General features: G+C 41.7%; 1 protein-coding gene across 2 annotated transcripts in view; it reads right to left on the bottom strand.

Annotated features, from left to right (window-relative positions):
• LOC140457976 (host cell factor 1-like) overlaps window positions 1-12168 on the bottom strand; it is a 75791-nt gene extending 63623 nt beyond the window's left edge. For both annotated transcript variants that reach the window (XM_072551870.1, XM_072551871.1), the window contains exons 1-3: window positions 11984-12168; window positions 2349-2497; window positions 1643-1803 (exon numbers count right to left, since the gene is read on the bottom strand). In XM_072551870.1, the coding sequence (XP_072407971.1) occupies window positions 1643-1803; window positions 2349-2497; window positions 11984-12143 (470 nt within the window). In that variant the 5' untranslated portion in view covers window positions 12144-12168. The remainder of the gene's footprint in view (window positions 1-1642; window positions 1804-2348; window positions 2498-11983) is intronic.
• Window positions 12169-20126: the final 7958 nt, after the last annotated feature.

Below are 20126 nucleotides of genomic sequence, written 5' to 3'. Positions count from 1 at the left end.
ATACAAAAAAAATTAATTAGTCACTGAAACATAATTGCAGAAGGCTGAAAAGTTTCTTTAACAACGTAAGTTTATTTCACAAAAGACATAAAAACAACCAAAAGCTATTTAGATACTGAAGACAATTTAGAAAAATCTTAAAACCCACAGTAAAACAAAGGCTTCAATCTATTTCCTAAAACGATCATTTCACAGCAAAACAGGTCCAGAGAAATTATGCTTTTATATCAAATCTTCAACTTTTACATAACTAATTCTTCCGTTTCCTCCCTTGAAATTGGAGTCCTCTTACATGAATATAGCTTAGGTCGACAAACCAATGGGTTGGGTTAATTTAGCCCTCAAACTACTATGAAAAACTCATTTCTAGGAGACAAACTATAGTTGCTTCTGATTCCAGTCAGAGCTGCTCCAAACTGCCCTAAAACTTACAATATCATGGTTTTCTAAACTAAAATCAATCCTCGATTATTGTGTACTCAAAACAATCTAACAAACTTCAGTGTTAAACCACTGCCGTATAAATAATTTTTAAAAATGTATCTAACAAGGGTCTGCAGCCACTTGCTCTCTGAAGGAGCCCAGAAAGACTCTTCCACCTTATTTTTGTTTTAAAGATAACTCTTCACAAATGTAACCAATACCTACGCACCATTACTTTTTAAATTCAGGCTCCAAAAGTGACATTAATATATCTAGATAATATCCCCTTCATCAGACTTTTTCCCAAATAAGAATGAAAATAGTGAATGCAGAATGAAACAGACTCATTTAATTCACCATCAGAATGTTAGTTTTAAAAGTATTTGTGTTACATTTACAACTAATATACAAGTTTCATGGCAATCATATTTTACATAAGCCCATTTGCACACTGCATTCAGTTTCCTTCAAAAATGCTTTTGAAGTATCTGGTAGAACATTGCCTTTTTTTTAAAGACACAGAATTGATTTTAAATTGTATGTTTGGAGCATGCATGAAGCAATACATTTAGCCACCTTGGCCCTAAACTCTGCAACTACCTTTCTCACTCTTCCCATCAGGATCTTTTTTAAAGAGCCTCCTCAGCAACTAACTTTCTAACCTTTCATTCAGTCACCTATTTTAACTTCTCCCTTAAATATCCATTTCCTCTTCTATGAAACATCACAGGATATACTTTGCTAAAAGAGGAAGCAGTGCAGAAAGAGATAGATTGAAGCAATTGCAGTCATGATCTTCATTTCCAATCCTCTAATTTTCTAATTCTGCTTACATAATATTATTATGGATATAATCCAAAATCCTACTTCTTGCTTTGCTTTACAGCATCAGTTAGTTCCAAGTGTCTCATGAAAAACATCTTTCCAATCCTACTGCATTTGCTTGACTTACAACACTGCCTAGCAGTGAGAATCAATTTCACCCACTTTATAAATGAATAAAAAATTTAAAATTGCTCAATAGAAGAAATTAACAATTGTGGAATTCTCAAAATGTCAGTCATCACCTATTTACTGGTAGCTGAAAATGCTCTTAAATCCACATGGAACGTAGCAAAAGTCAATATTGCAATAGCCAATGATCAGCAACAGCATTTGGCATCAGGTATCATAGTATTACAACAAAGTACTATTTGTAGCAGAAGTCAGCAGGGGATACCTTGGAATATTATTCTTTGGGTCTTCACTGTCATTAGCCAGGCCACCAAATAAATAACACTTATTCCCAACAAGACACAAGGTGTGGCCAAGGCGGGGACAGGGTTGTGGACCATTTTTAGGAGGTTTTGGTTTTAATTTCTTCCACTCCCATCTGCTCGCCTACAAAAAAACATAACTGATTTTTACAATCAAGTAAACAACAACGTGTACTTATATAGTGTTCTTTACCACAACGTAAGGCACCTTACAGAACTAAAATGAGACAAAATCACAGATGGACATATCTGGTCAGATAACCAAAACCTGTTCAAAGAGTTTGAGGAGCATGTTAAAGAGAGTATGATAAGCAGAGAAGTGGAGAGAATTAGGGAAAGAATACCTGAATGTTTTTCCATCAATGGTGGAACAATTAAAATCGAGATTACACAAGGCCAGAATTAGTGTGGTACAGAAATCTAGGGGTCTTGCAAAGAGATAGGGAGGGGTGAGGTAGTGGAAGAATTCTAAAATATAGATGAGAACCTTAAAATGTCAAATTTCCAATATGTTTTACTAATTTGAAATTTTAAACAGAAAATTACATTTGCAAACATAATACGCCATTTATCAAAGAGACCTCTGAACTGAAGAAATTAAAGTTCTGAGGAGTTGAGATGAAATTTTAATACCCCAAAATAAATGTAGTAGTTGGAACAATTGCTCACCTGCAATTCATATAGGTCATTGCTATACTTTCCATATTCTACCATTCCTCCAAATACCAGGATCCTGGTGCCGTCGCAGATGAAGCCATAAGCTGCACAACCTGGTGGGATGTCCCCCCTAACTGCAGGGATAAACCACTGGTTTGTGGCTGTAATCAAATATTCACAGAAAACAGAAAAATGATAGGATTCAATTAACAAAATCATATTAAGGAACAAATACATACAAACTTCACATTATGAACCTCAAATTCAAATTAATATAATTGCATTGCTTAATATTATTCTAAGAACATAGACATTTTCATCATATTAATTGTAATTAGTGTTTGAAACAGGCAATGGGATATTTTCAATCAGAAACTTGTGTCTTTCTTCAGAAAAGAAAGAATTGTACAAATTTTATGAAACATGAAATTAAGAGCAATGGGAATCAAGGCAGAAGTTCTCCACTGGTTGGAACCATATTTAGGATAAAACGAATATGGTGTGGTTAATGAGGCCAATCACTTCACTTCCAGACTATTGCTGCAGAACACTCATACTGAAGCAGTACATATCAATATGTAGCGAGACCTGTAATACATATCAGTTTGGACCAAGAAGTGGCAAGTGACATTCAAACAAGTGACCATCTCCAACAAAAGGGAATAACTTCTGCAAGATACTCAAGGGCATTACCTTTGCTGAATCACCCACAACCAGCACCTTGACAGTTATCATAGACCAAAAACTGAACTTGACCAGACATCAAAATGCAGTAGTTACAAGTGGAGGTTAGAGGCAACTAACTCACTTTCCATCTCCCCAAAGCCTGTTCAATATCCCCAAGAGTTCCAGACTTCTAGATGAATGCAACTCCAACAACGTAAGAAGTTTACCATTAACCAGAACAAAAAGCCTACTTGATCATCACCCATTCACCAAAGTAAATATTTACTCACTCCATCACGAATGGACAATATGTTTCTCTTTCAAAAGCATATTCTAAAGCTGTAACATCTACTACCTAGAAAGATAGCAAACCCAGGGTGAGACCACAACCTGCAGATTCCCCACCAAGACAAATACTATCCTGACATGGAGCTATAATCGCCATTCCTTCACTGTTCCTGGACCAAAATCCTGCAGGTTGCTTTCTAACAGCACTATGGATATAATCACACCATCTGGATTCCAGCAGTTCAAGGAGGCAACTCAACACCACTATCACCACCACAACTACTTGGAAATAACAACAAGCACTGGTCTTACCAGCAAATCTCACAACACAAAGGAATTTTTAAAATCTAATATGTTTTTAGACTTGTTTGCACTTAATACATAATATACACTACTCTTTTTGTGTTTTAACAAATAGTGCTATTTGGTAAACAAAATCTCATTTCCAAATAATACTTGGAACATGCAAAGTTTAAAACAAAAACAGCCTGGTTCTGATGTAACTTGGTGGACTCTCCATAACAAAAATGTTCATTTTTTGAGAGATTCAATCTCATTGGAAATTTTAAAAGTCTTCTTCAGCTTGCTGGTTGGTGAGATTTGTTGATTCATGATAAAAATATTTTTCAAAAGATTATTGCTCAGGATGATCAACTCCAATCGGTTTGAGATTCTCTCCTCTATTCAACCCTGGTCAGTATCTTTCTTTTATTCATCCAGGCTAATGGGAGTGTTGGTGGCTGGGCCAGCATTAGTTGCCAATCCCTAACCACCTTTGGTAGTGGGGGTGAGCTGCCTTCTTGAACTGCTTAAATCTATGTGCTATACGTAGACCCACAACAGCATTACAGAGGGAACTCCTGGTGGGGTTTCCTTCCACAAGTTCTGCCTGACTATCTGTTTTTCTAATTATTTTTAGTATGCAGTTTCACAGTGGTTCAACAGCAAGTGACACAGCTTTTTAGCTGAACGCTAAATGCTGTGATATGATCAGGCTATTCACACTACCGCCCTCAAAATGTCATCAAGTTGTAAACCAACTGATACACTACAATAAGGATGATTTTCATACAAAGATGGCAATTTCCACTACTTCTACTCCCCATCAAATCAAAATTTAGGTTTTGCTGTGACTTTATGTGAACACTGCAAAACGCATTTGGAACTTAAAACTGAAATCACATATTAAAGAATTGTTCTTATTCTAAGAGTTCTACATAATGCAGAATCAGGTCTTAAATTCTAGAGCCCTCAGCTTATAAGATGATTAGTTCACTATACAATAGTGTTAATAGTTACACTATGTTGGCTCCATAACATCGCCATCAGCTGTACTAGTACTAAATAAGAGCATCGATCAGCTAAAATCTTGATCAACGAAACTTGGCATAATTTTAAAATTTGCTTTTCAAAGTGCATTTAGTGAATATGGCCAACAGATATTTTTAATCAATCTGCTTAGACACATTGACCCACTTCTGGAGAGATGGGATCTTGGAATACATATCTTCTGGCCTTGCAGTCCGGACACTACCACTGTGTGGCACAGTGGCTCGCACTGCTGCCTCACAGCGCCAGAGACTCTGGTTCAATTCCCGCCTCAGGCAACTGACTGTGTGGAGTTTGCACATTCTCCCGGTCTCTGCGTGGGTTTCCTCCGGGTGCTCCAATTTTCTCCCACAGTCCAAAAATGTGCAGGTGAGGTGAATTGGCCATGCTAAATTGCCCGTCGTGTTAGGTGAAGGGGTAAATATCGGGGAATGGGTCTGGGTGGGTAGCTCTTCGAACGGTCGGTATAGACTTGTTGGGCCGAAGGGCCTGTTTCTACACTCTAAGTAATCTAATCTATTAATTCCAATGCCTTGTAATGACTCCCAACTGATGACAAGTTAACCCTACCAGTGCTTCTCCAGACAATGCTCCTCCCATTTGCATGTAAATACACAGCAACTAAATCAAATAAGCAAATATGCCTTCAAACGCTTATTTTTGGAAGTGTTCATTTCTCATATCTCTCAATCATTCACTAAAATAGCATTAGGCCAGCCAGAATGTTAGGAAAATTAAAACCATAAACATTTCCATTGCATTTTTAAAGCTGATTTTAGCAGAATTAGGTCATTTGGCGCATTGAGTCTGCTCTGCTATTGATCATGGCTGATAGGTTTCTCAACCCATTTTCTTGCAACTGTTGATTGCCTTACTAAAGAATAACATATTTATCTCTATTTTAAAGATATTTAATGACTTGGCCTCCACAATCTTCTGCAGCGATGAGCTCCATATATTCAACATAAGAAATTCCTCATCTCAGTTCTAAAGTGTCACCCCTTCACTCTGAGGCTGTGCCCTGAGGCCCTCGCCACTCTTCCTAGTGGAAACATTTTCTCCATGTCCAAGGTATCCAGGTCTCTGACTTCTCGATGTTTCAATGACAGACCCTTTCATCCTTCTAAACTGCAGCAAATTCAGACCCATAGTCCACAACTACTCTTCATATGACAAACCCCTCATTTCCAGAATCATTCTTGTGCATCTCCTCTGGACCTCCTCCAAGGCCAGCGCACCCCTCCTTAGACAGCAGGCTAAACTGGTCACAATATTCAAAATTCAGTCTGACCAGAACCTTATACAGCCTCAGCAGTATATCCCTGCTCTTGTATTTGAGGCTTCTCAAATTTTTTATGGATACAGGCCATTCGGCCTAACCAGTACACACCAAGCCTCCGCAGAGCATCCCACCCAGACTCATTCCCCCTACTCTATCTCTGCCTTGCCCATGGCTAACACACCTAACCTATACAACCCTGAACACTATGGATAATTTAGCATGGCCAACCCATCTTTTCAGCACAGAGTCATAGAGATGTACAGCACAGAAACAGACCCTTGGGTCTAACTTGTCCATGCCGACCAGATATCCTAACCTAATCTAGTCCCATTTGCCAGCACTTGGCCCATGTCCCTCTAAAACCTTCCTATTCACATACCCATCCAGATGCCTTTTAAATGTTGCAATTGTACCAGCCTCAACCACTTCCTCTGGCAGCTCATTCCATAAACGCACTACCCTGTGTGAAAAAGTTGCCCCTTAGGTCTCTTTTATATATGTTTCCCCTCTCATCCTAAACCTATGCCCTCTAGTTCTGGACGCCCCCATCCCAGGGAAAAGACCTTGTCTATTTATCCTATCTATGCCCTTCATGATTTTCTAAACCTCTAAGCCTCTAATGCTCCAGGGAAAGGAGCCCCAGCCTATTCAACCTCTCCCACTGGCTCAAATCCTCCAACCCTGGCAACATCCTTGTAAATCTTTTCTGAATCTTTCAAGTTTCACAACATCCTTCCAATGGGAAGGAGACCAGAATTTCATACAATATTCCAAAAGTGGCCTAACTAATGTCCTGTACAATATGTCCTTCCAACTTCTATTCTCAATGCACTGACCAATAAAGGAAAGCAAATTAAACGCCTTCTTCACTATCCTATCTACCTGCGACTCCACTTTCAAGGAGCTATGAACCTGCACTCCAAGGTCTCTTTGTTCAGCAACCCTCCCTAGGACCTTACCATTAAGTGTTTAAGTCCTGCTAAGATTTGCTTTCCAAAATGCAGCACCTTGCATTTATCTGAATTAAACTCCATCTGCCACTCCTCAGCCCATTGGCCCATATGATCAAGGTCCCAGTGTAATCTGCTCTTCAGACGAGAGGCCTGTAGCCAGTGGTGTGTCACAAGGATCAGTGCTGGGTCCACTACTTTTCATCATTTATAGAAATGATTTCAATGCGAACATTGGAGGTATAGTTAGTAAGTTTGCAGATGACATTGAAATCGGAGGTGCACATATTTGGACTGTGGGAGGAAATCAGAGCACCGGGTGGAGACCCACACAGACACAAGGAGAATGTGCAAACTCCACACAGAATTGCTTGAGGCTGAAATCAAACCTGAGTCCTCAGCACTGTGAGGCAGCAGTCCTTACCCCTGAGCCACCGTGCCACCCCAAAATGAATGCTAACATTGCGTCTGTCTTCCCACCTGCCAACTGAACCTGCACGTTAACTTTAAGAGAATCCTAAACCCCAAAGTGCCTTGGAGCCTCAGATTTCCAAAGCCTATCCTCCTTTAGAAAATGGCATGCGGCTCTATTTTCCCTACCAAAACCTCTCACTTCCCACATTGTGTACCATCTGCTACTCTCCTAGACTGTCCAGTTTTTAGTACAGCCTCCCTTTTTCCTCTACCCTCCACCTTTGTGTCATCTGCAAACTTAGCATCAATGCCCTCAGTTCCTTAATCCAGAACGTTAACGTATAATGTAAATAGTTGCAGTCCTAACACTGATCCTGCAGAGCTCCATGAGTCACCAGCTGCCATCCTGAAAAAGACCCCTTTATCCCCAAACTCTGCCTCCTGCCAATCTTCATCCATGTTAGCACTTTGTTCTTAATATCACAGGCTCTTATTTATCAGCCTCCTGTGTGGCACTTTGTTCAAGGCCTCCTGGAAATCCAAATAGATCACGTCCACTGGCCTCCTTTTGTCTAACTTGCTCATTACCTCCTCAAAGAATTCCATCAGATCTGTCAGGCATAACCTCCACTTAATGAAACCATGCTGATTCAGCCCCATTTTATCCTGCACTTCCAAGCACAAAGCAAAATTGTGGCATAATTACCAGTCAGAAATGGATTCTGAATCTTGATTCTGTTGAGGTCTGTTTTCAAAAAATTTAAGGATGCTTGAGTCATATTTATCTTTTTTATTTCAGTAGCACAGGCATGTGCTTCCTAACATATTCAGTGTTACTGAATGCATTTAAATTAGAACAGTACAGTTCCTGGTCAGTGTTGAATCCACAACACACCTAATTAACTACCAGCGATCCATCTATATGCAAAGGCAGTGGAGAGGTTTTGGCTCATTTGTAATGCTTTCCAGTTTGCAATCACTAGGCTCACATAAGCAGGATGCCAGGGATTTTCATAGAATCGAGTCAATGCCTCTGGAAGGTGATGATAAGCTTGGTGGGAGTTCAGAGGCTTGCCAACATAATTCTTAAGGTTTAAACTGCAAGGATATTGGATTGGCAACCCCCACCATGTAATCCAAACCCTACAGTCAACAAAACACAACACTATTCAGTAGAGATTTTGCTATTTTAGGAGATTCTCCACGATGATAAATTATTGCTTGGCAAAAACAAGAGCAGCATTTAGTGGGCTCACTCACAGATTTCAGAAAGAGAGTTGAGTTGTCTCAAAGATTAAAGCCACAGCCACAACTGACCCTCATATGCACAATCTGCAATCAGTTACACAAATGAAGATTTTGTCTAAAACAATGACAATGTTGGAAAACCTCAGTAGGTCTGGCAGCATCTGTGGACAGAGAAGCAGTTAATATTTCATGATTTCACTGCTCGTTAGATGCTGCTTGAACTGCTGTGCTCTTCCAGCACCACTAATCCAGTATAATAATTCAAGTCCAGTATGACTCTTTTTCAGAGACTTGGTTTAATGTCACACAAGATGACAAACTATAAATTAGTATTTTCACCCTTATTCCAGAATGTGCATCTGTCAAAGCAATGAGAATTCTTCAAATCCAAGGAGAGAATACAAAAAGTAGAATTACACTCTCTGAAATTTAGAAAGGTCAGAGAAGATTTGATCAATAATTTAAAGGTATTAAATTGAACAGATAGAGCAGATTGCGTGAAACTACTTCCATTGACTTAGAGTCCTGAACCTGGGAGCACAGTCTAAATATCAGTGACAAGGCCTTTAGGAATTAATGCAAAAGGTGACAGAAATCTAGAACTGTCTTCTGAAAATGGCAATTAGTATTAGGTTTTTAAAAAAATATTTAAATGTAACATCCACAGATTCTTTATCACCTAAAGGTATGAAGCAAAAACAGGTATGTCAAGTTGTGCAACAAATCAGCTCACTGAATGGACAAGTTCAAATGGTTAAATGCCCTACCCCATCCCCCAACCAGATCAAGATGTGGAGGTGTCCATGTTGGACTGGGGTGAATAAAGTTAAAAATCACAGCTAGTGACTTGACAAAGAAGCAGCAATCCGAAAACTTGTACTTCCAAATAAACTTATTGGACTATAAACTTTTTTTAAACTATAACAAACTGAGAAAATAGTGCAAATTCTAATGTAATTATACATTTTTTTAAAATCTCCAAATGAAATGTTTCAAAAGCAATCAAGTACCCATAAGACACAAAAATTCAATACTGAGTACTTTATTTAAGTTTAATATTAACTGTGTTTGTAAACAATCAACATACTATTAAATGTTATAATTTATGTCAACAAGCTTAGGCTGATACTAAATTTGTATGAGGTGGCAATCCAGGACGTAAAAGGGAGTATGTTCAAATTAAATGTTAAAAAATTACATCACTACTTTGAAAAAAAGATCCTGCAACTCAAATGACGACAATTCACGCCACAGATCAGTCAGTATTAACTTTTAATCTCAATACTGATCTACTATTGCAATATCTTCAGTTTTTGTAACCCTAATGCTGTCGTTTTGCCATTTTTCAATGCATGTTCCGCTTTGAAACTGGCAGTTAAGTGACAAAGCTGAAAAATGTGCTGCTGGAAAAGCGCAGCAGGTCAGGCAGCATCCAAGGAGCAGGAGAATCGACGTTTTGGGCATAAGCCTTCTTCAGGAATGAGGAAGGTGTGCCAAGCAGGCTAAGGTAAAAGGTAGGGAGGTGTCGAGGGAGGAAGAGAGCTTCTTCAAGAAAGGCATCCTTGCAAGAGGATTCGCAGTAGGTTAAAATCAACTAGGAGAAAGTGAGAACTGCAGATGGAGGTCAGAGCTGAAAAATGTGTTGCTGGTCAGGCAAAGGTCAGGCAGCATACCAGGAGCAGGAGATGTAGAGAGAGGAAGAGAGCTGCTTCAAGGAAGGCATCCTTGCAAGAGTATTCGCAGTAGGTTAAGTGACAAAGTAGAGGGCTTCAGCAAGAACCCATCTTGGTGCGATAATAAGAAATTTCAACCTCAGTAACGTTGGGATTGGAGCGGGTCATGAACAGCAATTCTCATTCATGGAGAGATTCACAGCAGGGGGAGCCCTGCACAAAATGTCAGCTCCTGGGCTAGCTTCCAGCAGCAAATCTGAAGATACGTCAAAAAAATGTAAACAAGGAACGAGTGAAAAGGATGAACAATATGGTGCATCCTCCATTACACTAATACTAAGGTATTCAGCCTTTAAAATGTCACACTTCTCGCCCAAACATAATCAAATTGCTACAACAGAAGCTTGCATAATTTTTAAATAATTGCATTTCGATTGAAAACAAATGTTGGAGATCACAGCGGGTCAGAAAGCATCCACGGAGAGATAGTAAGCTATCGTTTCGAGCCTCTTCAACTAGACTCCAAACGTTAACTTGCTCTCTCGCCGTGGATACTTTCTGACCCGCTGTGATCCCCAGCATTTGTTGCTCTCAGAATGGATTCCAGTATCTGCAGTAATTTGTTCCTACTTGCATTCCCATACTGCCCTGAACAAGATAACATCTCAAAGCCGTTTCACATGAACGACAGTCACACAAAATTTGACATGGAGTCACGTACAGGTAAACACACTCTCGGGTGACCAAAAAGGCTGGAGGTTTTAAAGGAGCGACTTAAAGGACCAGGGCGGGATTTTCAACGTTAAAAATCACACAACACCAGGTTATAGTCCAACAGGTTTAATTGGAAGCACACTAGCTTTCGGAGCGACGCTCCTTCATCAGGGATTTTCAACGTTCGCCTTTCATGTCTCAAAGCTGTAAGAGGGCAGTGAACTGCGGGGCGGTGGGTGGGAGAAGTCCCGTTGTGTTTCTAATCTAGCGGTGGGTGCATTCGGCTCTCCGGGTCGCTGGAATGGTGAGGGTGAAAGATCCAGGGCTCAGCCCAGCCCCGGTGTAAACAAAGACAGGCGCTCGGTCTCGAGTGGAGTCGGAGCTCCGCCTCTCCCTGAACCGAACCCCGGGAACCAAGTCCCTCCCACTGTCAACAACAAAAAAAATCCCCCCTGTATATATATAAAAAAAAGACACAGCCGGGCTGCTGTGGCTAACAGCATGTTATTAAAATGACAACAATAAAGGTAAGAGAGTTGGGCGGCCATAGTGGCGCTGGCTCCTCCGCCTTGTCCTGTACCGCCTCCCTCCACCCCCACCCTGGGGTGCCTGTGACAGTTAATGGGGGGTGGGGGGAGGTTACCCCACTCCGAGAACAGGGTCGACACCCTCTCAACCCTCAATCTCTTGTATCCTCACCCCTCCCCTCGCCGAGACCGTTCACCCCTAAACCGCTTCGCCCCCCGCCCCCCAACCCCGCTCCTCCTCCTCCCCCCCTCCCCCCACACCCCGGATCTATCCACCATCACTTCCCAGGCGGTAAACCAGCCGCCCTCCGCGCTGTCACCGGCGGGGGACCGCACTAAAGGGCGAGGCACGGCCCTAGCTCTAAGCCTCTACGCTCCCACCCGCCCGGAGACCCTTCGGGCGCCGGGGAACAGCCGGGGTTCTGTTTCAAACAGGGGGCCGCTCGGCGCCAGCCGCCGCCGCCATCTTGGACACTGGCACCAATGGCGCCTTCCCTCCCGCTCCGAGGAGGGTCTTTTTTTTTGTCTCAACACACAACACCGTCCTCTCACCCACCGGTGTTGTAGACGTGCAGCTCGTCCACGATCCCCTCGTTGCCACCGCCGAATATGATCATCAACTCTTTGATCGCCACCACCCGGTGACCGTGTCGGGGCCGCGGGACCGGTCCGGTGGCTCCGGTTACCCGTCTCCATTTGGGAGAGGGAGCCGCCATCTTACTGCACCCTGCCCAGAGTGCACCGCGGCCCAGACCTTCCCCTGACCAGGGGCCACCGCGGCTAGACCTCCTCCGCCCCAGAGTGCACCTCGTCCACCCCCCAACCGCGCCCCCTCTGGCCAATATATGAATGACACCCTCCATCCCACATCGAAAGGATAGTCATATTTTATCTTCATATAGGCTTTTGAGGAGCTGAATGTTGCTTTCTAAAATAACTATTAGTCTTCTGTTAAAAATCACACAACACCAGGTTATAGTCCAACAGGTTTATTTGGAAGCACTAGCTTACGAAGCGCTGCTCCTTCATCAGGTGATTGTGGAACAGGACCATAAGACCATGTTCATTTTAATGTTCATTTTAAGATCATATGGTCCTGCTCTACAACTACCTGATGAAGGAGCAGCGCTCCAAAAGCTAGTGCTTCCAAATAAACCTGTTGTACTATAACCTGGTGTTGTGTGGTTTTTAGCTGTGTCCAGCGAGTCCAACACTGGCTCCTCCACATCATATTAGTCCTTTGGCCTGTGTTTCTTTTTATTACCAAACTACACATCTTCAGTTCGAAACAGACTGATGGAAGGGAAGGCAATCAAATGCTGTCTTCATTCTAAAAGAAAACAATGAACTGCAGATGCTGAAGATCTGAAACAAAAAAAGGCGAAACTGAAGAAGAACCTGAAACATTAACTCTGGTTTCTGGCAATGAACGCTTCCAGACCTATTGAGTTTCTCCAGCAATCTCTCTTTATTACTGCCTTCAGGCTTACCTTCAAAGTAACACTGTTTTACTTTATACTAAATGCTGCTGTAAATGCTAATCTTATATGAAGCTCTGACATTACGTAAAGACTGAGCTATCTTTCTTCGAGTATTCATGTTCTTGTGCTCTATATCTCTTTCAGGTAGTCACTCTGATATATCCTATAGTGTTTCCTTCAAGAGTGTTCTAACGCTACCCACACTGTGGTATTTATACCCAGGTGATGTGCAACTTGTGACATCATAGCAAAATTGTTTTCACGTTGTCTTTCCCGACATGACAATTAGGATTGTCTGTGACCATTTATTTAACCTTATAAATTCCACATTCCAAGAAGTCAAAGGAAAACATCGATGCAGACCACCCTGTATATTATCAAGGCGGTACAGTTTTGGTTGCTATTTAGTAAATTGACATTGGACATTAGCCTTAACTCTGCAGATAGCATTATTGCACTAAATCAGAAGGATCCATGTGCTAATTCTGCTTTACAATTTCAGCACAAAATCAAAACTGACAATTTAATGCTGTGAAAAGGGAGTGTCACACTTTTAGAATTAGAATTCCTACAGTGTGGAAACAGGCCCTTCAGCCCAACAAGTCCACACCAGCCCTCTGAAGAGTAACCCAGCCAGATCCATTCTCCTACCCTATATTTACCCCTGACTAATGCACCCAACCCACACATCCCTGAACACTATGGGCAATTTAGCATGGCCAATTCATCTAACATGCACATCTTTAGATTGTGGGAGGAAACTGGAGCATCTCTGTACATTTCTACATACAGTTAAGGAAGGACGCCACTTTGACTGGGAAAACACATCCATCCTAGGATAAGCCAAACAAAGACCGCATGAGAATTCTTAGAAGCATGGTATTCCAACTGGAACTCTATCAACAAACATGTTGAGTTAGATCCCATCTACCATCCCCTGAGAAAAGGAACCGGAAGTGACTTCACCACAGGAAATAACATCACCACCGGAAATGACATCACCACCCAAAGAAACCCAAACATATAAATAGAAAGCAGGAATTTTCGGCATTGCTTTGCCTGAGGCCCACTGAAGATGTTACCTAGTAGGGTAATGAAACGTCTGGAAATAAACCTTCCAGCTCAGTGAGCAAACCTACATCCAAAAGATTTATTTAACGCTTTTGAAGTACTGCTCCTTCATCAGGTGGTTGTGAAGTATACTCCCATCAGCTCCTCCACATCATGTGAAACTTGACTGGGTTCAGAAAAGATTTACAACAATGTTGCCAGGTTTGAGGGGGGAGAGTGGTTTGAGCTAGAGGGAGAGACTAAATAGGCTGGGGCTATTTTCCCTGGAGCATCTGAGGCTGAGGGGTGACCTTATAAAAGATTATAAAATCATGAGGGGTATGGACAGGGTAAATAGACAGTTATTTTTCCCCTGGGGTGGGGAGTCCAGAATCAGAGGCCATAGGTTTAGGGTAAAAGGAGAAAAACTTTGAAGGGACAACCTTTTCACACAGAGGGTGGTGCATGTATGGAATGATCTGCTCGACGCAGTGGTGGAGGCTGGTACAATTATAATATTTAGAAGGCATTTGGATAGGTATATGAATAGGAAGGCTTTAGAGGGATATTGGGCAAGTGCTGTCAAATGGGACTAGATTAATTTAGGATATCTGGTCAGCATGGATAAGTTGGATCGAAGTGTCTAATTCTGTGCTGTACATCTCTATCACTCTACTTACCCTTTAAGAGCAATATACAAAATGGTATAGATTAGACTCCATACAGTGTGGAAACAGGCCCTCTAGCCCAACCAGTCCACACCGACCCTCCGAAGAGCAACCCACCTAGACCCATTTCCCTCTGACTAATGCACCTAGCACTATGGGCAATTTAACACAGCCAATTCACATCTTTGGACTGTGGAAGGAAACCGGAGCAAACCCACACAGACACAGGAAGAATGGGTCTAACTCCACACGGACAGTTGCCCAAGACTGGAATTGAACCTGGGATCCTGATGCTGTGACACAGCAGTGCTAACCACTGAGCCACCGTGCCACCCTATAATGTTCCTATTCCTGTAAAGTAATGCATGATCTAGCTTAAGGGAACTGTGCTATGGGGATTTGCTAGCAATAGAGTAAATGTAATGCATCAATTTATCTATTTCTATCTACTGCACTGCATACATTTCCTGTTTGCAACATGTCAAATTTCACATTGTATGCCACTGAGTCATACATTCTGTCTTGGCAGTTCATTTTTAGGCATCCAATTGCGTATCTGTCTCCTAATCTTTGTACTTTAGGCATTCAATGTCTATCTGTGACCTATATGCTGTGCATTTGCAATTTTGTGTTCTATCTAAGGGCTCTGTTTTATACTTCCACCTGAAATGGAACTAATTTTGTATTTACAGTACAAACAGAAATCTTAACTGATAAGTTATGAAAGTCAACCAACATAAATACCAAATCAAGCAAACCTCTCTGAGGCTTTACGAGTTCATAAGTAATTTCTGATGTGGCAAAGATCAAATACATCTGTGTATTTTCTCAGCAATTCAAATGTTCATATATTAAATCATTTAGAAGTTCCAATTTGCACACAAACGTGACTCAACTTACAAACAAAGTTATCCTTGTGTTTATAAATGCCAGCTTTGATATTTTTACTTGCCAGTTCTGTTTGTGCGATAACTAATACCTTTGCAGACCTATCACTCTGGAAGCTAAAAGGAAGTTACCAACTACCAATAATGCCAAACATAGAACGTAGAATGTGGAACAGTACAGCACAGTACAGGCCCTTTAGCCCTCAATGTTGTGCTGATTTTTACCCTACTCTATGATCAAACTAACCTATATACCTGACATTTTACTATCATTCATGTGCCTATTCAAGAGTTGCTTAAATGTCCCTAATCTACCTGACTCTGCTACCACTGCTGGCAGTGCATTCCATGCACCCACCACTCTCTGTGTAAAGAATCTACCACTGACATCTCCCCTAAACCTTCCTCCAATCATCTTAAAATTATGACCCCTTGTGATAGCCATTTCTGCCCTGGGAAAAAGTCTCTGGCTATCCACTCTATCTATGCCTCTCATCATTTTATACACCTCTATCAAATCACCTCTCATCCTTCTTTGCTCCAATGAGAAAAGCCCTAGCTCCCTTATCCTTTCTTCATAAGACATACCGTCTAGTCCAGGCAGCATCCTCTTCTCCATGCTTTCTCAAGCTTCCACATCCTTCCAATAACAAGGCAATGAAAACTGAACACAATATTCCAAGAGTGGTCTAACTAGGGATTAACAGTGCTGCAGCATGATCTCGCAGCTCTTAAATTCAATCTCCCTGCTAATGACAGCCAATACACGATAAGCATGCCCCCAATCAATTCCTGTAGCCCTGCATTTCCCATGGCTAGTCCATCTGGCCTGAACATTCCTGGACACTGTGGGCGGTTTGGCATGGCCAGGCCACATGGCCTGTACAGGTTTGGATTGTAGGAGGAGACTGGAACACCGGGGTGGGGGGTGGGTTGACCTGCGCAGGCACGGGGAGATTGTGCAAACTCCACAGAGACAATCTCCTGAGGGTGGAGTGAACTCTGGGTCCCTGGGACCGCAGGGCAGCAGTGCTAACCACTGTGCCACTCTCTTGTCATGATTGGGCATTTTCTAAACATTGCAATGCATCCATTCCAACACATTATATAACTTGAATTGTTGTTACACTTGATGAGTTTTATTACCACTTTGTAACTTTTAACATGAGAGTTTACTACTTTTATTGATACACTTATGATCTTAGCATGGAGTGACAGGCAGGATGATAAAAGGATGTTTCCCTTTTTTGGAGAGATTAGAACTAAGAGTAAAGTTTGAAAAAACAACACATTTGGCCTGCTATTTAAGTTGGAGATGAGAATGAATGTTTTCTTATTCCTCAGGTAGCAAAATTGAAATAGGAAGGATATCACTGAGCTGGAGAGGGTTCAAAAGAGATTTACCAGGATGTTGCTGGGTATGGAAGGTTTGGGTTATAAAGAAAGGCTGGGACTTTTTTCACAGGACAGCAGCATAGGAAGTTGAGTGGCAACCTTATGGAAGTTTATAATGAGGGGTAAGGATAGAATTAATGGTAGCTGTCTTTTCCCTGGGATGGGGGTTTTCAAGAATGACTACTGGGCACATTTTTAAGGTGAAAGGAGAGAAATTTAAAAAGACTCAAAAAAAAATGTTTTATACAGAGGTTGGTTCACATGTGGAATGAACATCCTGAGGAAGTGGTGGATGTGGGTACAATTATAATGTTTAAAAGAGTTTTGGACGTGTATAGGAAAGGTTGGAGGAAAATGAACCAGGAATAGGCAGGTGGGACTAGTTTAGTTTGGGATTATGTTTGGCATGGACTAGCTGGACCGAAGAGTCTGTTTCCATGCTGTATGACTCTATTACTCTATTATACCATATGCCTTCTTAACAACCCTATCAACTTGGGTGGCAACTTTGAGAGACTTTAGAAGTGGACCCCAAGATCTCTCTGTTCCTTCCCACTACCAAGAATCCTGCCTTTAACCCCATAATCTGCATTCAAATTTGACCTTCCAAAATGAATCACTTCACACTTTTCCAGGTTGAAGTCCATCTGCCACTTCTCAGCCCAGCTCTGCATCCTGTCAATGTCCCATTGAATTGAATTGAATTTATTGTCATGTGTACCGAGCACAGTGAAAAGCTTTGTCTTGTGAGCAACACAGGCAGATCACAGAGTTAAATAGCATAGATAAGTAAATAATAGGTAAACAGCGACAAAAACAAAAAACACAGGTACAGGCGAATGTTAAGAGCTTGTGAGTCCATTCAGTACTTGAACAGCGGTAGGGTAGAAACTGTAACGAAACCGGCTGGTGTGTGTGTGTTCAGACTTCTGTACCTTCTCCCCGATGGTAGATTGCAACCTACAACTGTCCTCCAAACTATCCACAACTCCACCACCCTTCATGTCATCAGCAAACTTACTAACCCACCCTTCCACTTCCTCATCCAAGTCATTTATAAAAATCACAAACAGCAGAGGTGCCAGAACAGATGCCACTGGGCACCGAGCTCTAGGCTGAAACTTTCCATCAACTACCACCCTCTGTCTTTTATGGGCCAGTCAATTCTGTATCCAGACAGCCAAATTTCCCTTTGTCCCATGCTTCTTACTTTCTGAATGAGCCTAGCATGGGGAACCCTCTCAAAGCCTTGCTTAAATCCATGTACACCACAGCCACTGCTCGACCTTCATCAATGTGCTTTGTCACATCCTCCAAGAATTCAAGAAGGCTTGTGAGGCATGATCTGTTCCTCACAAAGCCATGCTGACTACCTTTAATCAAGCTATGCTTTTCTAATGATCATAAATCCTGTATCTCAGAATCCACTCCAATAACTTGCCCCCGACCAACGTAAGACTGACTGGTCTGTAATTCCCAGGGTTATCCCTATTTCTTTTCTTGAACAAGGGAATAACATTTGCCACCCTCCAATTATCTGGTACTACTCCAGTTGACAGTAAGAAAGCAAAGATCATCACCAAAGGTGCAGCAATCTCTTCTCTCACTTCCTGTAGCAACCTTGGGCTTCCTGTAGTAACCTTGGTTCGAGCCTAATACTGAAGCAAAGCATTCATTAAGGACCTCCCCACCTCCTCTGACTCCAGACACAAGTTCCTTCACTATCCCTGATCGGCCCTACCCTCACTCTGGCCATCCTCTTGTTCCTCACATACATATAGAATGCCATGGGGTTTTCCTTAATCCTACCTGCTAAAGCTTTTTCATGCCTGCTTCTAGCTCTTCTAAGTCCATTCTTCACTTCTTTCCTGACTATCTTGTAACCCTCTAGAACCCTGTCTGATCCTTGCTTCCTCAACCTTAAGTAAGCTTCCTTCTTCCCTTTGACTAGATGTTCCACATCTCTTGTCATCCAAGGTTCCTTCACTCTACCTTCCCTTCCTTGCCAGTGGGACAAACCTGTCCAGCACTATCAGCAAGTGCTCCCTAAACAACCCCCAAATTTCTGTTGTGCAATTCCCTGACAATATCTGTTCCCAATTTATGCTCCACAATTCCTGCCTAATAGCATCATAATTCCCATGCCCCCAATTAAATCACTTTCACGTACTGTCTGCTCCTATCCCTCTCCATGACTATAGTAAACGTCAGAGAGTTGTGATCACTATCACTGAAATGCGCTCCCACTGGGAGATCCGACACCTAGCCTGGTTTGTTGCCAACCACCAAATCCAATATGGCCTCCTCTCTAGTTGGCCTATCTATATATTGAGTCAGGAATCTTTCCTGGACAAACCTGACAAAGTCTGCTCCATCCAAACTATTTGCAATAAGAAGGTTCTGATCAATATTAGGCAAGTTGAAGTCACCCATGACATTATCTGCACAAGTATACCATTTCAGGAATCAGTTTGGCACTCCCAACTCACAACCCAGAGTGTGCTGATGAAAATTCTCTAAGTTACAAAAATATTTATTGACCCTGTCTCCACTGCCTTCTGAGACAGGAAGATTCAAAGTCACACAACCCTCATCAGGAAAAAGATTCTCCTTATCTCTGTCATGGAAGGGCAACCTCTGATTTTAAACTAGTGTACTCTAGTTCTGGACCACCCACAAAAGGAAACATCCTTTCTATACCCACCCTGTCAAAACAATTCAAGATATTATACACTTCAATCAAGGCACCCCTCAGTTTTCTAAACTCCACGGGAAATAAGTCCAGGCTGTCCTATCTTTCCTCAAAAGATAGTCCACTTTTCCAGGTATTAACTGAGCAAAAGTCTTCTGAATCGCTTCCTGTACATTTACATCCTTCTTAAATAAGGAGACAAAAAGTGCGTAGAATAATCAAGCTGCAGTCTCACCAATACCTGACATAACTGATACATATTTTCCTTACTTTTAGATCTTATCGTAATAAAGCATAGCATCCCATGAGATTTCTTGAATACATGCTATATCTGCAAACTAACATTGTGACTCATACATTAGAATCCAGGATACACGCCTTCTAGTGTTACATGAAGACACACACTTACCTTAATCAGGATTTCTTTGGGAAAACGTTGTTTGAATAATTGCAGCACCAGTCATGCTGATTGATAGTAAGTAAATATATACAGTATAATTAAATTATATTTAATATATGTCCACCA

The sequence above is a fragment of the Chiloscyllium punctatum genome, chromosome 32, assembly GCF_047496795.1.
Source record: "Chiloscyllium punctatum isolate Juve2018m chromosome 32, sChiPun1.3, whole genome shotgun sequence".
In the NCBI taxonomy this organism is placed as follows: Eukaryota; Metazoa; Chordata; class Chondrichthyes; order Orectolobiformes; family Hemiscylliidae; genus Chiloscyllium; species Chiloscyllium punctatum.
The sequence above is the reverse complement of the archived record's forward strand: the minus strand, read 5'-3'. Positions and strand labels throughout refer to the sequence as shown.